Source organism: Rhinolophus sinicus, chromosome 1 (assembly GCF_057876585.1).
Source record: "Rhinolophus sinicus isolate RSI-liver-muscle chromosome 1, RSI-T2T, whole genome shotgun sequence".
Taxonomy (NCBI): domain Eukaryota; kingdom Metazoa; phylum Chordata; class Mammalia; order Chiroptera; family Rhinolophidae; genus Rhinolophus; species Rhinolophus sinicus.
This window is the reverse complement of record NC_142501.1, coordinates 49,579,675-49,601,892: the sequence shown is the minus strand read 5'-3', so window position 1 is coordinate 49,601,892 and position 22,218 is coordinate 49,579,675. Positions and strand designations below refer to the sequence as shown.

The 22,218-nt window shown below is 36.8% G+C and overlaps 1 protein-coding gene across 3 annotated transcripts in view; it reads right to left on the bottom strand.

The window, feature by feature from the left end:
* ANO6 (anoctamin 6) overlaps positions 1 to 22,218 on the bottom strand; it is a 209,399-nt gene that overhangs the window by 131,829 nt on the left and 55,352 nt on the right. Inside the window, exon 1 of one of the 3 annotated variants that reach the window (XM_019748416.3) lies at positions 6,612 to 6,832. The exons of the other annotated variants lie outside the window; for them this stretch is intronic. Within the exon in view, the coding sequence (XP_019603975.3) occupies positions 6,612 to 6,627 (16 nt within the window). The 5' untranslated portion in view covers positions 6,628 to 6,832. Of the gene's footprint in view, positions 1 to 6,611; positions 6,833 to 22,218 lie in introns of those variants that run through there. 3 annotated transcript variants of the gene reach the window in all.

Sequence of the window (22,218 nt, the reverse complement as noted above, 5' to 3'; positions counted from 1 at the left end):
CAGGGGCTAGTTATTTTTGTTACATGGCTCATCATTATTCTTCCCATCATGTTTTTTTTTTCCCCCCTTAATTTTTATTAAAGTTGTTGGAGTGATACTGTTTAGTAAAATTATACAGGTTTCAAGTGTACAATTCTACATCATCTATATATTGCACTGTGTGTTCACCACCCAGAGTCAGTTCTCCTCCCATCATCATATATTTGATCCCCTTTACCCTCTTCTACTACCTGCCCCCGACCCTGTTACCCTCTGGTAAACAATAAACTGTTGTCTACGTTTATGAGTTTTTGTTTGTTTGTCTTGGTCGTTTGTTGCTTTCAGTTTTTTATCCCACGTGTGAGTGAAGTTGTATGGGTCTTGATTTCTTCTGTCTGACTTATTTCACTTAACATGATAATCTCAAGATCCATCCATGTTGTCGCAAATGGCAGTATTTCATCTTTTCTTATGGCTGAGTAGTATTCCATTGTATATATGTACGTTAATATGATCTTCTTGTATATATGATTTTCTTTATCCAATCACCTATCAAAGGACACTGGTTGTTGCCATGTCTTGGCTACCATGAATAATGCTGCAACAAACATAGGGGTACATACAGAGTGCCAAAAAAATGTATACACATTTTAAGAAAGGAAAAAACTGTATTAAAATTGTAATACTCAATATATATGAATAACAGAAGAAGACTACAAGTCATGTTTGACTTCTACAATTATAAGAGGTGCTCAGAGTGGTTACCATCAGCATAATTTAATAGTTTTTTCCTTTCTTAAAATGTGTATACATTTTTTTGGCACCTTCTGTATATATCTTTATGGATAAATGCTTTCAGATTTTTTGCGTAAATACCCAGAAAAGGGATTGCTGGGTCATATGGTTATTCTATTCTTAATTTTTTGAGGAACCTCCATATTGTTTTCCATAGGGGCTGTACCAATTTCCATTTCCATCAGTAGTATGCGAGAGTTCCCTTTTTTCCACAACTTCTCCAACACTTGTTATTACTTGTTTTGATAATAGCTCTTCTAACAGGTATTGAGGTGGTATCTCACTGTGGTTTTGATTTGTAATTTCCCTAATAGCTAGTGAAATGGAGCATTTTTTCATATATCTGTTGACAGTTTGCATGTATTCTTGGATTTTTTAAAAGGACTCCAACTCTATTGTTTATAAGTGAGGGGGAAGGAGGAGGGAACCTGGAAACAACTTAAATGCCCATTAATAGGTGACTAGTTAAATTAAAATCTGGTATATACACAATGAAATACTATGTAGCCTTTTAAAGAAAGCCAATGCAGATAGAGATCTATACTCTGTATAATGATACATTAAGATGTGGGGGGGGGGGGGGGGGGAAGCACCTGGTCTCTATATGGCAAACACTTGTGTAAATGTATTAAAAGAAGTTGCCTTAGTGTAGAAGAAGGCGGCCAGGAGAACATTCTTTCCTTTTACACCCTTCAATACAGTTTGAATTATCTTTTCATGTACTTACACGCTCCTCTTTTTAATAATAGGCATTAAGTGGGTGGAAGGCTATATTTGGTTTCTTCTTAATACTAGCTTCTCTATGTATAATTTAAGAGAATGGAATGTTATTTTAAATAGATGTTACGGGCTGAATTGTGTCTCTTCAAAATTCCTAAGTTGAAGCTCTAACCCCCAGTACCTAGAATGTGACTATATTTGGAGATAGGGTCTTTCAAGAGGTGATAGTTAAAATGAAGCAGTTAGAGTGGGCCCTAATCCAGTCTGACTGGTATGCTTATAAGAACAGGAAATATGGACACACAAAGACACGAGCAATGTGCACACACAGAGTGGAGAGACCATGTGAGGACATGGTGAGAAGGTGGTATCTATAAGCCAAGGACAGAGGCCTCAGAAGAAACCAAACACGCCATCACCTTGACCTTGGACTTACAGCCTAAGCCTCAAGAATTGTGAGAAAATACATTTCTGTTGGTTAAGCCACCCAGTCTGTGGGTGTTTTGTTACAGTTGCCCTAGCAAACTAATACAATACATAAATAAACGTACTCTTACGGATGAAATTGAACAAACAACATGGAGAGAGGCACCCATAAAATCTTTGATGGGTCAAAAACCCACTACGTCGCTGAAATGCAGATGGCCTCATCTGATAGGTGAAGAAACTGGGGCTCACAGTGCTTCTGACTAAATCAGGACCACCCCGTGAAGTGCGTTGAGCCAGGAGTAGAACAGAACTCTTTTTGCTCATGCCATTTATCTCTTATGGTAATTTTAATAAATCCCACAACTCAAAGGACTAGAGCTCAGTATATTTTATTAGTGTCTTTTTAAGGCTTGGCTTATATTCAAACGGCTTTCTTCCTGTGCTGATAACTAATGAAAAGGAAGGTGCCACAGTAATATTAATTAAAAAAAAAAAAAAAAACACGCCTTGGCACCAGGGTTTAAAAATCCAGAAAAACAAATGATATGCCATATTTGTATGCCAATCTAATTTTTTTATACTTTAATACATGCGGTCTCAGATCACAATACAATATATTAAAAGCATGGTAGTGCAAAACTAAAATTTTCTTTATGAAATTTTATAGATTTTTACAAATTAATCAATCTTCCCTTTAAATATTAGAGTTCGGAGATCAAAGATACATTAAAATCACAGACTTTGCCTATAGAATCTATTACCTAAAAGTGGATTAAGATCTAAGCACATGAAAAGATGATTAAAACTTCAAGATAAATATTTGATAGCCAGCTCACGCTGCATTCAGAAGAGGGTGGAATCATTTTTGCCTAGAAAGGTTAGGAAAAGTTTCACCAAGGGCAAGGGCTCTAAACCAATCTGGAATTAGGTACATAAAGGTTAAGGGGAAGTGATTGATGTCCAGGTCTGTCTTGCCACTGAGTGTAAAGTTTTGAAGACAAGAACTGGGTACCTAAGAGCCTAACAGAGTACTTGGCAAAGAGCAGGCATTTGTCCATAGTGGGGCAGGCCAAACAGGTGGGAAAGCACACAGTATAGATCACCTTAGGGTAAGTCTGGAGTGCAGGTTCTTGCAAGGAGGTTGTGGGGATATAAGGTTAAAGAAGTGGGGCCAACCTGTCTGTACTGAAGTTTGGGTTTTATCCCTATCAGGGTGGAGTCTTTGAGGGTGCTTCCGAAGGAGAGGGTTATAAAGAACACAGCTAAGACCAGCAGTGATGTACAATGGACCAGAAGTGACAGGGAAATGACCAAAATCAACTAATCAAGGGGCATCGGGAGGTTACTTAAGTGATTAGTTGTGAAAATTCTCAGCTTCCTAATCTACCAAATGGACATTGTACTACCTACAGCAATAGGGCTATTGTAAATACTAAATGGGATATAACACATGGCCTGGCAATGAGCACTTAAGAAATATAACTATTATTATTATTCCATACTGAAAGATAGAAAAGAAAACGAGTGAGAGAACAAGTGTGAGGTATAGAGCCCAGGGTATGTCTCTTTGGGCTTTCCTCAAGTCCTCTAAACTAGAACGGCAATGGCTATCCATCTTTCTTGGAAGTAGAATGTGCTATATTTATTCCTTAGATCTCCAGAACTTAATACATCACTATAGTAGACCCAACACAGAAGGAACAGATGTCTGAAATGATCTTTAAAATTGAGATACTACAAAATCAATTTTTAAGTTGCTTTTGTATAAAAATAACTATTCAGGCTAATGCCAATCAGTTTTGAAACACTGCATTAATGGACTCAGCTCCGGGAAAACCATTTTCATAATGAAAATGCCAATGCCTTTTTAATTAAGAATGAAATTGCCAACATAAAAGACTTAAGATAAATGAGGAATCGTTCCTTTCTCTTATAAATGAAAGGACCTAATAACTATGTGAATTATTTTGAGATACTGATTACCAGAAATTATTTAGAATCTAACCTACGAGATCTTCCAACTGCATAATAATCATTTCATATTGGGGCTGACAGCCTCAGACCAAATTTGGTACTTTGCTTTTTAAGTTCCCTTTTCTAATTATTATCAGAAGGCCTATGGTCCTATATTTAGAGTCACTATATAGATATGAAGCTCTACTGAAGATAATGGCACATTGTCTAACACAAAGCAATGCTAACTTTTTTTTTTTTTTGGAAAATTTGACCTCATAAGGAAGATTCACTATACATAAAAAGTACATACATATTTATATAAATATATATACATATGTTTATTCACGATAAAGCTTTATTAACTAACCATCATCTATTAGCCATCATGAAATGAATACATCAGAGATCTGCGGTAATATTCCTATTCTCAATATTAATGATCTATTTAAAAACTGTTTATTCTTTGGCCCTACACCAGGTGTCCACATTTACTATTATCACTGGAGGGTGTATTACTTCTTAAAATCAATAAAAAATCAAAACCCCAAAAAATGGCCCAAAGGGACTAACACAAAAAAGGCAAAGGGGTCAAAAGAAGACATCACTTAATCCAAAGAAAGCAAAATGAGACATAACTGATTATTTTTGCCAGAGCCAACAGAAAATTTCCAATCATCAGTGATGCCAAGATAAAGAGAGCATTCAGCAGTCAAACCAATTAGTAGGCTAAGGTCCAAAGCAGAATGAGGCAAGCAAATACATCAGCATAATGTGACGACTGTTAATAGACATTAGCCAGCACATACATGTATTCAACACGGAAAATGAATAACATCTTAGAACAAACAGCAGAGCACAAAATCAGGAATTTAAAAGTGAAAAGAAGAAAAAAAATCCTGTAGGAAGAACAAAGGCTAAGACAACGTGGGCAGATCACATGGTGACCACCAGCTAAATCAAGAGATATGAGTTTCAATCCCTCTTCTATGTTTACCCAACTGGTTTCCTTCAGAATATTAATTAACTTTTCAAGCATCAGAATCTTCATCTGTTGTCTGAACAGGAAAGATTAAAGATATCCAAAGGTCTCTTCCTGCTCTGGTAACAGGCCAGGAGTCACTGTTTAGATGATAAACAAGCTTTTTTTTTTTTTTTAAGGCTATTTTTAGTTCACAGTGGGCTTCAAATTCACAAGTCTGGAATTTTACAAAAGAAAGCCAAGCAACGTCAGCATGCACATGGGCACAGCCCTCAAGCATGAGTCAAACCATAGCCTCTGAAGCGCGTACACTTAGCTGGCAAGTCTGCATATTACCTGTGACATAAGTCAGCCGCAGCCACAATCACTTTCCCTCTGCCCTCCCTAGCTCTTCCCAGGTGGATACACTTAATTCTCAGTCCCATCTCTTCACACAGTCCTGCCAAATGCAAGTTAGATACACATGTATAGAAAAGTTAGGAGAGCTCATAAGTGTAATAGACAGTGGACACGTTAGGGGGAAGCTCCTCATCTTGAGAATGGCACAGTGAATAACAATAACCAGCATTCCAAAAGAACACCTCTTACTGGCCCTGGATGATTAAGTTACAGTCCATGCCCTCAGGCTGCTTATAATCTAACAAGAGAAAGACATGTAAATACATGAAAGTAACAAATTTTGTGGGATCTCTGATACAAGTACCTGTATAGTAGGGCAGAAAGAAGGGTGCAGTTAGTCTCTCTTCACCTGGGGGGTGAATTAGGGTAAACTGCTCAGAATGCTTTCATTCAAGGGGTGACATGCTGCTGAATACGCATTTCCTGGGCAGAAAACTTAGGGACAAGTATTCGAGGTAGGACGTGGGAGAATGGTCTCGCATTCAGTATGATGATGAGGGAGTTTGAGGTGGGGTCTGTGTGGTGCTTGGCACATGGCAGAAGCTCAAAAATATCCCAAGTGAACACTGTGCCCCTTCCTGGTATTTGTACACGGACCTCAGGTTTTGTGAATCCCAGAAGCTGTATATACCCTTTTTTTATGTTTACGTGCTTCTGGGAATTTTTCTGGGAGAGGATCCTTGAATTTCACTAGATTTTCCCAAAGCAATGCATGGCCTATGAAAGGTTAAAACCACTCTTGACAAACATTATACCACTGGAAATGGGTGAGGTAAGGGGCAAAGGACAGAAAATGATCTGAAGATAAACTATCCTCAGCTGCAGCGGGTGGGATGCATCTGGGTATCCACAGGGCACTGACTCACCTGCGGGAGTCACTGAGGGCCAGGTTGCAATGGACATTTCTGGTAATGTCCCACGTACCCTTTTCTAGTTCCTTTCAGCAAGCAGGCTCATTCCTGCCTCTTTTGTTTGTTCCAACTAAGCCATTACAGTGTTCTTTCCCTGATAGTCAAAGCAAGTCTCCAGGGCAGGAAACATTATGGGGTGGAAAGACTTGGGAGAGAATGGAAGCACCATATGTTTAATTCTGAAAATAAAGTGAGGAGGTAAATTTGTGAGGAGGAGAAGAAAGCCAATAGAGTAACCAAAGCAATTCAGTGGCAGTGGTATTAAATAGACTGCATTAAAAGGCTTGCAACAGCATTAACCCCCCAGAGACTCCATAGGTCAGCTCATTCATTCCTCAGCGGCCGGTAAAGAGATGTGTGAATTATCCAACTCTTAGAATCCTGCCCAGGCAGGACGTGCAGCTCTGCCCTGCTGTGCAGCTGTAATAATACCCTGTACATACCTTTGTTCTCGAACATACTGCACTGTGGTGTAATTGTTGATATTCTTTTCTTCCATAAGGCAAGACCGGCTTATTTTCGAATGTCCAGCATTTAGTGCTGGGCTCAGTACGTGTTTACGGAAAGAATGAACTTGAGCTTTCCAGCCTGAAGGTAGTGAAGTTCATAGTTCAACCAACACAAAGGAAGCTCTGAACAGCTGAAGATTTCCATTATCCTTTGCCCAGTGAGGCACTCAAGTAAAAGAGTTAATCAGGAAGGGAGCAGATCTCTACAGAGATAGGGGCTGCTCTTTTGAAGGGAGGGATTTGTCACGATATGGAGGCTGATGCAATCAGATGCTATCAGCTAGCTAAACAAATGTTGATAACCACAAGGCAAAGCAAATGACAAAGGTTACAGGAGCAGATGTGGAAGGCACTGGTGATGACACTTGGCTCTGGTTCAGAACACCCACACACCCTCATCCATCGCCCAAAGTCAAGCTACCTTCAGAAGCACGATGATTAGTTGTACTTTTCAAAGTTCTATCCTGGGATGCATGAATCGGGCACCTGCCTGATGCTCAGCCTTGTCCACAGGGTTTCACAGCACCCCCACCTAACAGAATGTCGGGAGGAGCCTGCAGAGGGTTCAGAGGAGCCACAAACGTAAAGATTTTAAAATGGGAATGTTGAAGAAGAAACCGAAGGGGGGCTTCATGGTCTAGGAAATACACGGAGAACAGCGATTAGTCTTTTCCCATTACTGAAGAACAAGGAATAGGAAAATTGTTTTGAACTGTATTGTGAAGGCTTCTGAATTAATGGGGTGAATTAGAAGGTTATTGAAAATATCTTCCTATATGCCTACGATGTCAACTGTATTAGTTATAGATAGTTGGTCGTGTTTAGCAACTGTTGTTTTTTTTTTACACTGTGTTTTTTTTAGACTAGACACTTAATCTAAAGAAGGGAAGGAAACTGATACTAATTGAGCACCTACCGACAACAGGATCTCAGTTTTTATATGTCTCTGATTTACAAACATCATCCCATTTACTACTAAGGGGTAGATATAATTATCCCCCTTTATTTGTGGGGAAACTGAGGCCAGGAGCACTCAAAATGACAATCATAGGTGGCAATCTGAGGTCTGTATTATGTTCCCTCAATCCTGAGTCTTTGTGACGCCAAAGGTCTTGCTTCTAATGTATCCGTAAGTATGATGCACCTAGCATGTACTGAGGCCATCTGGATGCCTTCGTCTCTATGAGGTATTCCTTACTGGCCCATCCCAGGTCCTGAAAGCCTTCACCTCCAGACCAAGTGCACATTTGATCCAGTTGGGCATGTGTATGTCCAAACCAACCATCTATTAATACCCCACAGTCTGGACAAAGCCAACGTACGAAGAAGCAAATCTATAATGCACGCTTTCTGACATAGCAAAAAGAAGAAAAGAAAAATACATTCCAATATGATAAAGATAAAATTTGAACTCCAGTGGCACACCTTTGGATTGTCTCCACAGTGAAGGCAAGCACAGATGGTATGCAGTATACAAGTACATCAAGGAGCATAGCAAGGTGAATGGTTCCCATCTAGATCAAACCCGCTAGTAATCAAACCTTTCTATCTTTGACGTCTGCTGTGTCGCATTTTTTTCTGATTATAAATGTTGTATGTGGGCCAATGTAGATATTTTGGAAAATACAGAAAATTGCAAATAAAACACAAATCACCCCTAATGCTACTAGATAAAGATGAACTGACCATAAATAACTTAGTGTGCTTCTTTCCAGCCTTTTAAAAGTGCAGGTGTAATTTTATATAGTTTAGACACACAGTATCCTGCTTTTTCACTTAACTTGCCTCATAGGCATTCCCTAATCCTTTTTCTTTTTTTCCTAGTGGCAAAAATATGCCTAATGCAAAATTGACCATTTTACCCATTTTCAAATGTCCAATTCAGTGACATTAAGTACAGTCACAACGTTGCCAACCATCACCACTGTCCATCTCCAGAACTTCTGCATCATCAACATTCCCCGTATTTAAAAGTGCTTCACAAACCACATTTAATAGCTGCATCATATTCCACCATGTAGAATTTACCTGAAAGCATTTCTCTCCCACATTCAACAGATATTTATTTTGTGTTCACTATGACGTAGACTTGATGGTGAAGGCAGTGAACAAAATGTGGGTTTTGCCTTCTAGGACTTTAAATCTGGCGGAGGAAATGGCCATAGACGGGTAGTTGGAGCCTTGTAGAACATACAGGAGAACACTGAGGTATAATTTACATAATCATTTCTTGGTTATTGCAAATGTAGTGTGCAGCAGATTTTTTCCTGTTATAATATTGTGAGATATTTGTAGGTATAAATATATATATTCACAGTTCAGGCCATTTTATGTAGATTTTGAAAAGTGGAATTACTGGACTACTCATTGTAAAGGGGCTTGCAAAAGGGGCTTGAAAGGAGCAAGAAAAGGGTACGTGGGACATTACCAGAAATGTCCATTGCAACCTGGCCCTCAGTGACTCCCACAAGTGAGTCAGTGCCCTGTGGATACCCAGGTGCGTACCACCAGCTGCAGCCGGGGACAGTTTATCTTCTAATCATTTTCTGTCCTTTGCCCCTCACCTCACCCATTTCCAGTGATATAATATTTGTCAAAAGAGTGGTTTTAACCTTTCATAGGCCATGCAATGGGACATTTTTGGGAAAATCTAGTGAAATTCAAGGATCCTCTCCCAGAAAAATTCTCAGAAGCACGTAAACATAAAAGAAAGAAAAAAAAAGTATATGCAGCTTCTGGGATTCGCAAAACTTGAGGCCCATATACAGATACCAGGAAGGGGTACAGTGCTCACTTGGGATATTTTTGAGCTTCTACCATGTACCAAGCACCACACAGACCCCACCTCAAACTCCACTCATCACCATACTGAATGTGAGACCATTCTCCCATGCCCTGCCTAGAACACTTGTCCGCAAGTTTTCTGCCCAGGAAACACCTATTCAGCAGAATATCACCCCTTGAATGAAAACATTCTGAACAATTTACCCTAATTCACCCCCAAAGAAGGACTATCTGCACCCTTCTTTCTGCCCTTCTATACGCCACAGGTACTTGTATTAGAGATCCTACAAAATTTGTTACCTTCATGTATTTACATGTCTTTCTCCTGTTAGCTTATAAGCAACCTGAGGGCATGGACCATAACTTAATCATCCAGTTTCTCATAAAGTCCTCATTTTGGAGGAAAACATTCCATTGAGGGAAAGAGACACGAAATTAAACAATTTTAACACAGGAATCCTAATGCTGAACCTGATGGGATAAACAATGTTAAGCTAAATCTTATAAGGAGGAGCGGCAATAAATTAAACGAAGTTAGGAATGGATATTATAGGCAGAGGTGACAGCAAGGCAGGCAGGCAGGAAAGAGTGTGCGCAGGGAATAAAGCAATTCAGGATTCATGATGACTAAAAAGGTAGGCATGAAGAAGTTGTAAGGAGAGAGATGGGGTTATGGAGGTCACTGAATGAGCTTGAGTTTATTGTGTAAAGATGGGAAGACACAGAGATTTTTTTTTTTAATTTTCTACTTAAAAAGTAACAAATGATAATTGTAGAAAATGGAGAAAAGGCACAAATAAGAAAAAATGTATAACTTCACCATACAGACAACCACTATTACTTTCTTTCACCTTGATGTGTTATGTAAACATGTATGTATGTATGTGACTCTGGTTTTCATGCTATTTTCATTCTGCTAACATTTATTAAGCATTTACTAGGTACCAGACATTGTGCTAAATACACTACAGGCATTCTGTCATGTTATTTAACCCTCAACTAATTCTGAGAAAAAGTTCCTATTGTAATCCCATTTAAAAAGAAAGACATAGGGAAGGGGTTGGGGGTACGACTGCCCAAAGCCACACAGCTAATGTAGCAGAGATTTAACATCAAGTTTTTTTACTGCAAAGACCATACTCTTACACTTCAAGTTCCATTTATTTTCACTCATTTAATTTATAAGTGAATCATTTTATACTATTTTCTCAGAAAAATCCTTTGTGATCTTGATTAGCACTGTAATAAACTGAAAAAAATAAACCTGGAAAGCATGGACATGTTACGGTACTGTCTTCCCATACAAGGAGCACAAAAAAATATCTGGCATTTATTACGATCTTTTTGCAGTCTTGGTAAAGTTTGCCGTTTTCTTCATTTGAAGGCTTGTAAATTTAGGAGGGTGACATGTTCAGATGACATAGGCAGATTAATCTGGCAACAGTATGAAGAAGGATGGATTGGAGAAGACAAGATTGGAGGGCTGAAATACAAACTATTGAGAGATATGGCCACAATCCAGGTGAGAGTCATGAAAGCCTAGGACCAAGGCAGTGATATCTGGGGTGGAGGAGAGGGACTGGACTCAGAAAACACAGAAGACGGAATTTAAAGGACTGGATATGGACCAGAAAGAAGCAGCAAGGTAGTGTTAGGAGAGAGAGGAGGTAGGGGAGACTGGATGGTGGATGCCATTCGCTGAGAGATGGAACACAGGAAAGAGATGATGTGTGTTTGTGTGTGTGTGTAATAATGAGCTCAATTGTGAGCACTAAATCACTGAACACTTTCCAAGTGCCTACTCTATGCCAGGGGCTTTGCTGAGTGCTCGAGAGTGGAGAGTCAGTGGAGAACCAGAGTGAGGAGGTCACAGGACAGGCAGAACACAGGTAACAAGGTGAACGAGAGAGTAAAGGAAGTGCAGAGTGGGGTGGTGTCCTGGTGAGACACATGGTCTGGGGAGGGGCCTGAAGTCCAAAAACAGGCCAGATTCTATAAACTGCAAGTATGAATGAGAATGCCCTCAATAAACATGCACAGTGGAGTGAGAACAGAAGTGGACTAAGATTGGCACTTTAAGTAACACCAGTGTTTTAAGTCAAGCAAAGGAAGAGACCAAGAAGGCACAGTCAGATGCAGGCAGAGGACAAGAGAGCGCAGATCACAGTAGCCAAGAGCGGAGCAGAAGGAGTAATAACCCATCTTGAGATCACACTGCTCTTGGACATCTTAGGAAAAATGATTTCTTTCTTTGTTTTTTTTATTCAGAGGTCACTCAGTCGATTTTAAATATTAAACAAAATCACATAAAAAGTCTGCGATGAGGGTAAGAATTTTCATCTCCTGGCTGCCTCTCTGAGCTTTATCCAGCAGCCATATGGAGTTGATGATTAATATTCAGTAGGAAGTGAATTTATAATCATGTGCCTGCCATTCAAATGTGAAAAGAAATGTTTTCTGCTCAGTACACCCAATAATACATTAATATATCTCCAGTTTAAAATACATTTATGAATAATTTTATACATTTTATAAATTTCCTGGCAAGAATGATAATAGAACAATCTATTTTCATGCTACAAGAAACAAAAAAGAGAAATGAAAGGTTCAGTTAATCAAGGGATTTAATATGCTTTGTAATAAATATCAAACAGTCATTACTTGGGCTATACAAAGGGTGGCTGAGGTCAAAAGATGATTACAATAGCAAGAGTTTGTGCCCATATTTATTCTCTGTCAGTTGCTTACATTTGCATAAAAAGTTTCCTCTACTCATGAATTTTTTAACCACATTAGAATGCTAAAAATCAAATTTGTTTTTCCTGATTTATATGTGGAGAGTAATAAGATTTCTGTAATGATTAACAGTAGTAACAATCAAATAAATGGAAAACACTAGCCCTTCCAAGGTACCAACAGACAGATATGAAAATAAATTACCTTCGCTGTCTTAGGTAAATGTGGCTTAGAAAGTCAGGAAAGCACCAGAATCTGAAATGATTACTATAGCAGTGTTTGATAAAATCAGGAAAGGCAGAATAATGTGAGTTCTATATCTTTTATCATCTATGTCAACAGTATGTATGTGTGTATATATGTACACAACGTGCACACTCAAACTGATGGCATCATGACTGTAAGAAGAGATACAGTTATTTCAAGACTATCATGGAGAGACCTGGAGCCAAAATAAGCTGCAAAATCAATCCATCCAGCAGGAGCTAATGAAGTCATAATTTCCCCTTTTAACAACCACCTAGAACTAGCTAGGAGTCACAACTAGTAGAGACTAATTTAATAAAACAGTAACTTAATAAACCAAAAGGGATTTTGGGATAATTCTTCCTAAAATGAGGAGAAACCTATGATTCCAGGATGGTTCCATTAGAAATAATGTCCAAGGAATAATGTTTATTGCCTTGTTCAGCAACATTTCTGCTTTTTTTTGGAGGAAAGTATTCCAAGGAAGAGGGAGAATACTTTACAGTTAAACAAACTGGAAAAAGAAAAACAAATCCAAAGTTAACAGAAGGAAGGAAATAATCAAGATCAGAGTGGGAAAACAAAATAGACTAAAAAAAAATTTTTTTTTTAAATCAGTGAAACTAAGAGCTAGTTTTTTGAAAAGATAGACAAAATTGACAAACCTTTAGCCAAACTCATCAACAAGAGGGCCCAAATAAATAAAACAGAAATGAAAAAGGAGAAGTTACAACCAACACCACAGAAATATAAAGGCTCATAAAAGAACATTACAAACAATTATATACCAACAATTTGTACAATCTGAAAGAAACGGATAAATTTCTAGAGATATTCAACCCTCCAATACTAAACAAGGAAGAAACATAAAATCTGAACAGAACGATTACTAGTAATGAAACTGAATCACTAATCAAAAAACTACCGAAAAACAAAAGTCCAGGACAAGATGGCTCACAGGTGAATTGTACCAAACATGCAAAGAATAATTAATACCTATGCTTTTCAAACTATTCCAAAAAATTGAAGAGGAAGGAACGCTTCCGACTCATTGCACAAGGCCAGAACTATTCTCATACCAAAACCACACAAAAACACTAGAAAAAAAGAAAATTACAGGTCAATATTCCTGGTGAACATAGATGCAAAAAATGTCAACAAAATATTAGCAAACCAAATTCAACAATACATTAAAATAATCATACACATAATCAAGTGGGTTTTCTTCCAGGGATGAAAAGATGGCTCAATATTTACAAATTCAACATGATATACCACGTTAAGAAAAGAAAGGATAAAAATATCATATGATCATTTCAACAGATGATCATCTGACAAAATTCTGACAAAAAGCATCTGACAAAATTCAACATACACTTATGATAAAAAAGAAAAATTCTCAACAAAGTGGATATAGAAAAGAAACATACTTCATTAAAATAAAGGCTATATATGACAAACCCATAGCTAACATTACACTCAATAACTGAAAACTTATCCTCTAAGATCAGGAACAAGGTAAGGATGCCCACTATCACCAATTTTGTTCAACACAGTTTTGGACGTCCTTGCCACAGCAATCAGACAAGAAAAAGAAATAAAAAGCATCCAAATTGGAAAGGAAGAAGTAAAACTGCCACCATTTGCATATGACATAATACTATGCAGAAAACCATACAGACTCCACCATACACACACACACACACACACACACACACACACACACACACACGCTAATAAATGAATTCAGTAAAGCTGCAGGATACAAACAATGTACAAATTAGTTGCATTTTTATACACCAATAACAAACAGAAAGACAAATTAAGAAAATTCTTCCATTTACAACTGCATCAAAAAGAATAAAACACCTCGGTATAAATTTAATCAAGGAGGAGAAGGATCAGTACTCTGAAACTGTAAGACATTGACGAAAGAAACTGAAGATGATACAAATAAATAGAAGGATACACCATGCTCAAGGATTGGAAGTATTAATATTGTCAAAATATCCATATTACCCAAAGCAATCCACAGATTCAATGCAGTCACTATCAAAATACCAATGGCATTTTTCACAGGACTGAAACAAATGATCCTAAAATTTATATGGTACTACAAAAGATACGGAATAGCCACAGCACTTTTGAGAAAGAAGCACAAAGTTGGGTGTATCAAACTACCTGATATCAAACCATACTGCAAAGCTATAGTCATCAAAACAGCATGCTACTGGCACAAAAAAAACAGGTACAGATCAATGGAACAGAATAGAGAACCAGGAAATAAACCTTTGCTTGTATGGCCAATCTATGCAAAGGGGGCAAGAAAATATAATGGGATAAAAATAGTCTCTTCAATAAATGGTACTGGGAAAACTAGACAGGTACATATAAAATGAAACTAGGGTACTTTCACATACCATATACAAAAATAACTTCAAAATGTATTAAAGAATTAAATGCACAACCTGAAACCAAAAAACTCCTAGAAGAAAATACAGGCAGTAAATTCTTTGTTAATGTTCTCAGCAGTAATTTTTTGGATATGTCTCCCTGAGCAATGGCAGCAAGAGCAAAAATAAACAAATGGGACTACATCAAAATAAAAAGCTTTTGCGTAGAAAAGGAAACCCTTAACAAAAGGGTAATCTACTGAATGGGAGATTTGCAAATGATATATCCAATAAGGGGTTAATAACCAAAATATGAAAAGAACTCATATATTTCAATATCCTCCCCCCCCAAAAAAAATCAAATTAGATAACAGGCAGAGGACCTCAATGGCCATTACTCCAAAAAAGACACACTGATGGCCAACAGACATATGAAAAAATGCTCAGCATCACTAACCATCAGAAAAATGCAAATCCAAACCACAGTGAGATAGCGCCTCACATCTGTCAGAATGGCTATTACCCAAAAGTCAACAAACAAGTGTTGGCGAGGATGTGGAGAAAAGGAACCTTCATGCAATGTTGGTGGGAATGTAAATTGGTGCAGCCACTATGGAAAACAGTATGGAGGTTCCTTAAAAAATTAAAAGTAGAACTGCCATATGACCCAGCAATTCTACTTTTGGGTAGTTTGCTGAAGAAAATGAAAACACTGATTTGAAAAGATATATGCACTTTGTTCATTGCAGCATTATTTGCAATAGCCAATATATGGAAGCAACGTAGGTGTCCATATATAGATGAATGGATAAAGATGTGAAATATATATCTCTCACACACATATATCTCACATACACAATAGAATATTACTCAGCAATAAAAAAGAATGAAATCTTGCCATATGATAACACAGATGGACTTAGAGGGTATTATGTTAAGTGAAGTAAGTCAGACAGAGAAAGACAAATACCATATAATTTCACTTATATGAGGAATCTAAAGAACAAAACAAGTGAACAAACAAAACAGAAACAGACTTAAAGATATGGAGAAAAAACTGATGGTTGCAAGAGAGGAGGGGTTGAGGAGGATGGATAAAATAGGTGAAGAGAAATAAAAGGTACAAACTCCTAGTTCTCAAAAAATAAGTCATAGGGATGTAACGTACAGCACAGGGAATATAGTCAATAATATCATAATTACTTAGCATGGTAACAGTTACTAGACTTATCTTCATGATGATCACATTATAAGGTAAATAAATGTCAAATCACTGAAACTAATATATTGTATGTCAATTATACTTTAATAAAATTTTTTTAACTATCTTATTCTCAATTATAAAATATGTAAAGGAATTAAAAATTTGATGATTCAAATCTAGATCAGGGTTATTATACAAAATGTAATTATTTCATGATGTGGCATTCAGATAAAAGTAAATAATAACAGAATCAGTAAACTTTGCTTTTATGCATTCAAATATACTGAGTTTATGTATTCATAGAAGAACATGGCCATAATGGATATCTCCACTTCACTTTCAACTGATAACAAGATCTAATCTTTCCTTTTTGTAATTGTGGGAAATTTCCACAATTCATTTCATCATAAGTATATCTAGTGAAAAAAGTTAAATATCACCATTTTTTGTTCACTCCAAAGTGTGATAAACACTTGATTATCCAAATTTTAAGAAGAAACAAATTACTGAAACTAAACTCTACTTATATTCTTTTCCAAAAAACAAACTTAAAGTATGATGATGATAAATAGTTGGTCCTCTAAGTATAAGCAGTTGTTAGTCTCTTACGCCTTCAACAAACTTGTCCAATCCTACGCAGCCCTGTCTGCTGGGACAGAATACTGCATAGTGGTCAAGGGTATGGATTTTGGGGCCAGACGGCTTTCATTCAACTCCCAGCTCAATCACTTGCTAATTAATTATATGGCCTTGGCAATTTACTTCATTTTTCTGTGCCTCAATTTCTTCACCTGTAGAGATGGAATCATAACAGTACCAACCAACCTTGGTTTTATGAGGAGTAAATGTGTTAATGTAAAGTACTTAGAAGAGTGTCTGGCTCACAAAAAATACTCAATAGGATTGGCTTATTAGTATATTATTATAATTATCATCATTATTGTAACTATCACCTATTTTGTGGGCTTTTCATGTAATAAAAGTCAACTGAGATCTGAATGCTCAGGTCTAACGATTGTGTTTCCCTGAAAATAAGACCTGGCTGGACAATCAGCTCTAATGTGTCTTTTGGAGCAAAAATTAATAAGACCCGGTATTATACTATATTATATTATATTATATTATATTATATTATATTATATTATATTATATTATATTATACCCCGTCTTATATTAAAATAAGACCAGGTCTTATACTAATTTTTGCTCCAAAAGATGCAGTAGAGCTGATTGTCCGGCTAGGTCTTATTTTCGGGGAAACATGGTAATAATCAGTTCTCATATATATAATACTATATTTTTAGCACACCATAATTAAAATTTAAGATCTGTCCACGCTTTTGGTGAAATATAAAAGACAATTATTAGTCAACGGCTAGTGTGGTGTGGACATAGCACTGCACCAGGTACACTGACTCATGTTGACACTCCTCCTATGGAAGCTTCTAATCTTGGTAGGCTTTCAGGAAACTACAGCAACAGGTACAAAAATAAGCCCGTAAATAAATAACCCACCGAGTTAAATACTTCCCCAAAGATCACAGTAAAAATAATGGAGATATAGTCAAACCATCCAACTGCACAGTTTTGTGGCCTAGATTCTTTGGCCACACATGATAGACAAAATGTGATAGGAAAATTGTCACTGGGCCAAAGCTTCGATCTAGCAGGTACTGCCTCCCTAGGCAAGAATCAACAACATCCCCAACTTCCTCTCTCCCCCTACTTCTTGGCCCAGCTTCAGAAGGTGTGGAAAACTGTGACAATATAGGGCTTCCTTCCAGAATCCTGAAGTAATGTTCCTCTGTATCACCAAGCTGTAACTCATAAGTCTTCCCCTATTGCCTTCTGCTTTCTGTACCATCCAGCATCCATCAGCCTCATGAGATTGGTAAATTTTCTGGAATCATTACATGGAGAGTTCTGAAAAGCTTTTGCATATCTAAAGTATAAACCAAACATTAATAGCCTCATAATAGGGGTTATTAATAAACAATTATGGAATCAACAACCTGGGAGGAATCTTGGATATATTCTAGTCTAAATCCTTCATTTTACAGATAAGGGAACAATGATACTGGTGTCCATCTCGTGTAACCAGAATAACAATGGATTCAAGGCAATCTAACACATTCATACAACTTATGAGGCAATCATTAGAACCTTATACATTTTCATGTTTTAATGTCGTAAGAGGTTAATCACCTAATTCCAGCATGTTAATGATATTTTATATCTCCTAATTTGTAATCATGTGCAGATTTAGAGTTATGCTCAAACTTTTTAAATCGTGTGCTCCTTCCATGGACCCCCGTTGCACATTTTGTCATCATCAACGGCATCAACATGCCCATCATAAATTATTTTCGAACAATGAATAACTTTATATGTTTAAGATTTCTGAATTCTATTTTCTCTTCTCTGCAACTGGATCAGTGGCCAAAGGCTTGGTTGGAAAGAGATCACAAGCAATCTCTGGACTCCCACTGACTTCAAATGGGAAAGCCCAGTGGGAATGAGCAGGATGAGGATAATCTAATCTGTAAGGCTACACTTCTTTTCCTAAAAGGCCTTTAAAAAGATGTACTATCATTTTATATTTCCAAATGGAAATCTTCCATTATTATACGTTTAACAAGCTAAATCAAAAATAAACTCATAAACAAATAAACAAGTAAATACTTTTATTTTTCCATGCTGTGGACTCAACTTCTATTTCTTATACACAGATTTTGGTTGGTATAATCAGTCTGTGAAACATTCCAGATGCTTTTGAGGGGCCATAGTAAGAAAGCTAATTCTTTAAAATATATAGCATGTCTATGTACATATGGGAAATACCCAGAGGAATACAATCCAAGACCAATTTTAACCAGATGGCATGTGTTGTATAAGACCGGAATCCATTCTGATTAGTTGGTGCCTAGATATATTCGATGTTAAATATTTTTTTATTTCACTGCTGATATAAACCAAAGTTTAACAGACATTATTATCAGGTACTATTATTTTTTTCCTCCCTCTGTATATTCTCTTTTTCTTCCAGTGACAAGGCAATACTCATGCAATTAAACAAATATGATATTAAATAGCCTGAATTATAGAATGTTCCCTACTCTCTGTAAGGATCTTAATATATGTTATGCCGGTCTACAGAACACCTCACTATCAATAAAGCAAAGAAATGTATTGGCAGAACAAGGAGTGGTAGCCAATTTAAAAAGCAGACACGATAAACTTTTAATAAAACAGGGTTAATTATGTCAGCCACTGCAGAGAGTGAGCAAGAAAAATACAGTGGTAACTTTTTTCCCTGAAGGAATTTCAAAAGAAAAATACTAACATCCAAACAAATCAGGAACCATGACAATTTCCTGTTGTGTGAAGGTTTCTACAATCTCCAAAGCTAATTTAGAGAAATAGATTAAAATCATATCTTTATTGTAATTTGCCTTCAGAGCCAATATTTATATTGAAGTATGTTGATGACCAAATCATCACATACAAAATGTAATGAAATGAAATAACATAACATTTGAAAAAACAAAATACATGTTTTCCCACCACCTCCTTCTGGTTAACTTTGAGCCTCAGAAAAATGTGAGAATTGTTTTGGTTTAATAAAAGGGTAAATTACACACTGGGAAGGCTGTTCCCCACCTGTGTCCAAGTGTACCACTTTTATGGTTTTGTGCTCCAACAATAAAGCTTTATGGACCTGGCTATCAAACTCCTTCACAGTGGTGAAATGAGTATTTAATGAGAACACTGATTCTCGGCCAAATTTCAGCATGTATCCTTGTCTATGAAACAATGGGGAGACGTCATTTCTTATCAATTTTAGCTAATAAAAATAGTAGTTTAAAAAATTACCTAGATTTTTTTTAAAAAATGATTAAGCATCTTTGGAGATACAAATGTGTTTGTGTTTAGAGTTTTCTGGCCACTTTCCCATAATATTTGCTTAAATAATTTGTTTATGCATATACCACCACCTGTGATATTCAAGATATAAACACAGGTCTCTAGGAGAAATGAGTTCAAAGTATTTAACTTAATGTCAAAATTATGGATACATGATGCATCAAATCAAGCAGTTTTGTTGTTTAATCACAAATTACTCTCTATTTTCCAACTCCTAAAAAGATTTTTTTGTGATGGTCTGTATGTGTGTTCTATCAGGTGAAGCCAGTACTATCATCAGCTTCGTTACTTCTTTACTTACTGGAAATGAAAAGGTTTGGGAAACATCCTGTGCACTTCACCCCAATCCAAGCCCACAGAAAATGCTCTCAAACTCTACTTAGTAAGTCCTACTACCCTGAGCCCAACACGCTGAAGGGCCCACATGTATTCACTGATGAACAGCCCCAACTGAGCCCAGCCGTCCAGACATCCCTGCCAAGGTCAGAGAAACATGAACGAAGATCGGACCAAACTGTCTGACAGCTGAACACTACTTAGCTGAGCCCTGCCTGAATCTCTGTGCAAGATCACGAGACATAATGAAATAGTTGTCGCTTTAAGTCACGAAGCTATATGATAGTTTGCTATGCAGCATAAAGAATCACAGAATTTGGAAGGGACTTTAAAGATCTCCTGGTGAAACACTGTTTGATTTTATGGACACTGAGATCCAGACTGGTTAAGTGTCCCAGGTCACTAGTTGGCAAACAGGTTAAACCAGAAACCAGGTCTCCAGGCTCCCAGCTCTGTTCTTTCAAAGAGCCCATCTTGTTTTCCCCACATCGCACCTCTACCTCTTCATTCTGCTACTGTGGAACTCAAACAGTACCAGGGCATGATCGTAGAAGTTATATCTTCTACCTAGTTTTAAAAGTGAAAGATAATTTTGACTTCTTTTCTTTTGTATCTTAAATATTTTCCTTAGGTGAAATTGGGAAAGAATTATTATACTATCTTAAACATTTTCCATGGCTGAAATTGGGAAATAATTACTATTCAGAGAGTATGGAATAAAATTTCTAACCGAAATTTGCTTCAGAAACGTGGACAGTAGTGTTAACTTCCAAATAGGTGCATAAGATTTCACTTCTTTATTCTCATTTCGCATGAACTATCTTCAGGTAAACTTGGTGTTACTTTTCTTTAGGACTTACACAATCAATGTTTTGCTCCAACTTGTTGAGACAATATATGACCTTTTACTAGATCTAGGAACACAGTTCTCGAGTTTTATTTCTTTAGTTGGTTGAAATACATATTAAAAGGCAACACTGAGCTTCCCAAGGTTAGCCTTTTGTGAGAGCAGTTTACAGGAAACATTTCAGATGTTCTTTAGGCTCCATATGAACCTGAAATTGCAGATTAATGATCTACTCAGTAAGAAGTTTTCTCATTAAGTACTTTAGTCCTTTAGATACTGCATTCCAGAAACTGTTAATTAGTAAAGAAAAGACAATTCCAAAGATAAAGAAACAAGTTCTGGCAGCCATTTAAAGGGAAAAATAGGTAAGATATTGGCATGCAGTCAATGGCACCGCTCTAAGTACCTGGGGGTCATATGGCCATGAATGATTTGGAGAACCATCAGTATCTAACATTTTCTTCACAAAGAAGCTTTACTGTAAATTTACATGATATGTTATTAAGATTTTTGAAAGTCAAGTTTATTACCTGATGGATATTCTCTTCTTTCCTCAACAAACCTATATCCTCCATATTCTATCCTCAATACACAAAAAAAGACCCTTCACGTCTTAAAATGTGAATGTCTTGCCCTGATGATGACTCTGTCCTCAGAAAAACACAGATTTTCAAATGCATGACTGCATTCCCAAGAATCAGAAGAATTCTATCATGTTAAAAAGGTTTTTCCAAATTTGCAAACCTTTATAAACTTGTGGAATATTTTATAAACCAAATTCAAAATGGCAGGTTGTAATCCAAAGGAATTAACACCTCAGAAGAATTACTCAAAGTGAAATGCTGATCACAACTTTAAAAACATTTGAGAATATCTCATGAACATGATATAAATTAGGTCAATTTCCTGTGTAATACTCTTTCCTATTATCCAATTATAGTTTTTAATCATGCATTTTGATGTTCTGCCTCTTTGATATGGAAATTAAGCTTCAGTTCAAACTAAAAGACTCAAAATTACTTAATGAGAAAACTTCTTACTAAGTAGACCATTAATTTGCAATTTCAGGTT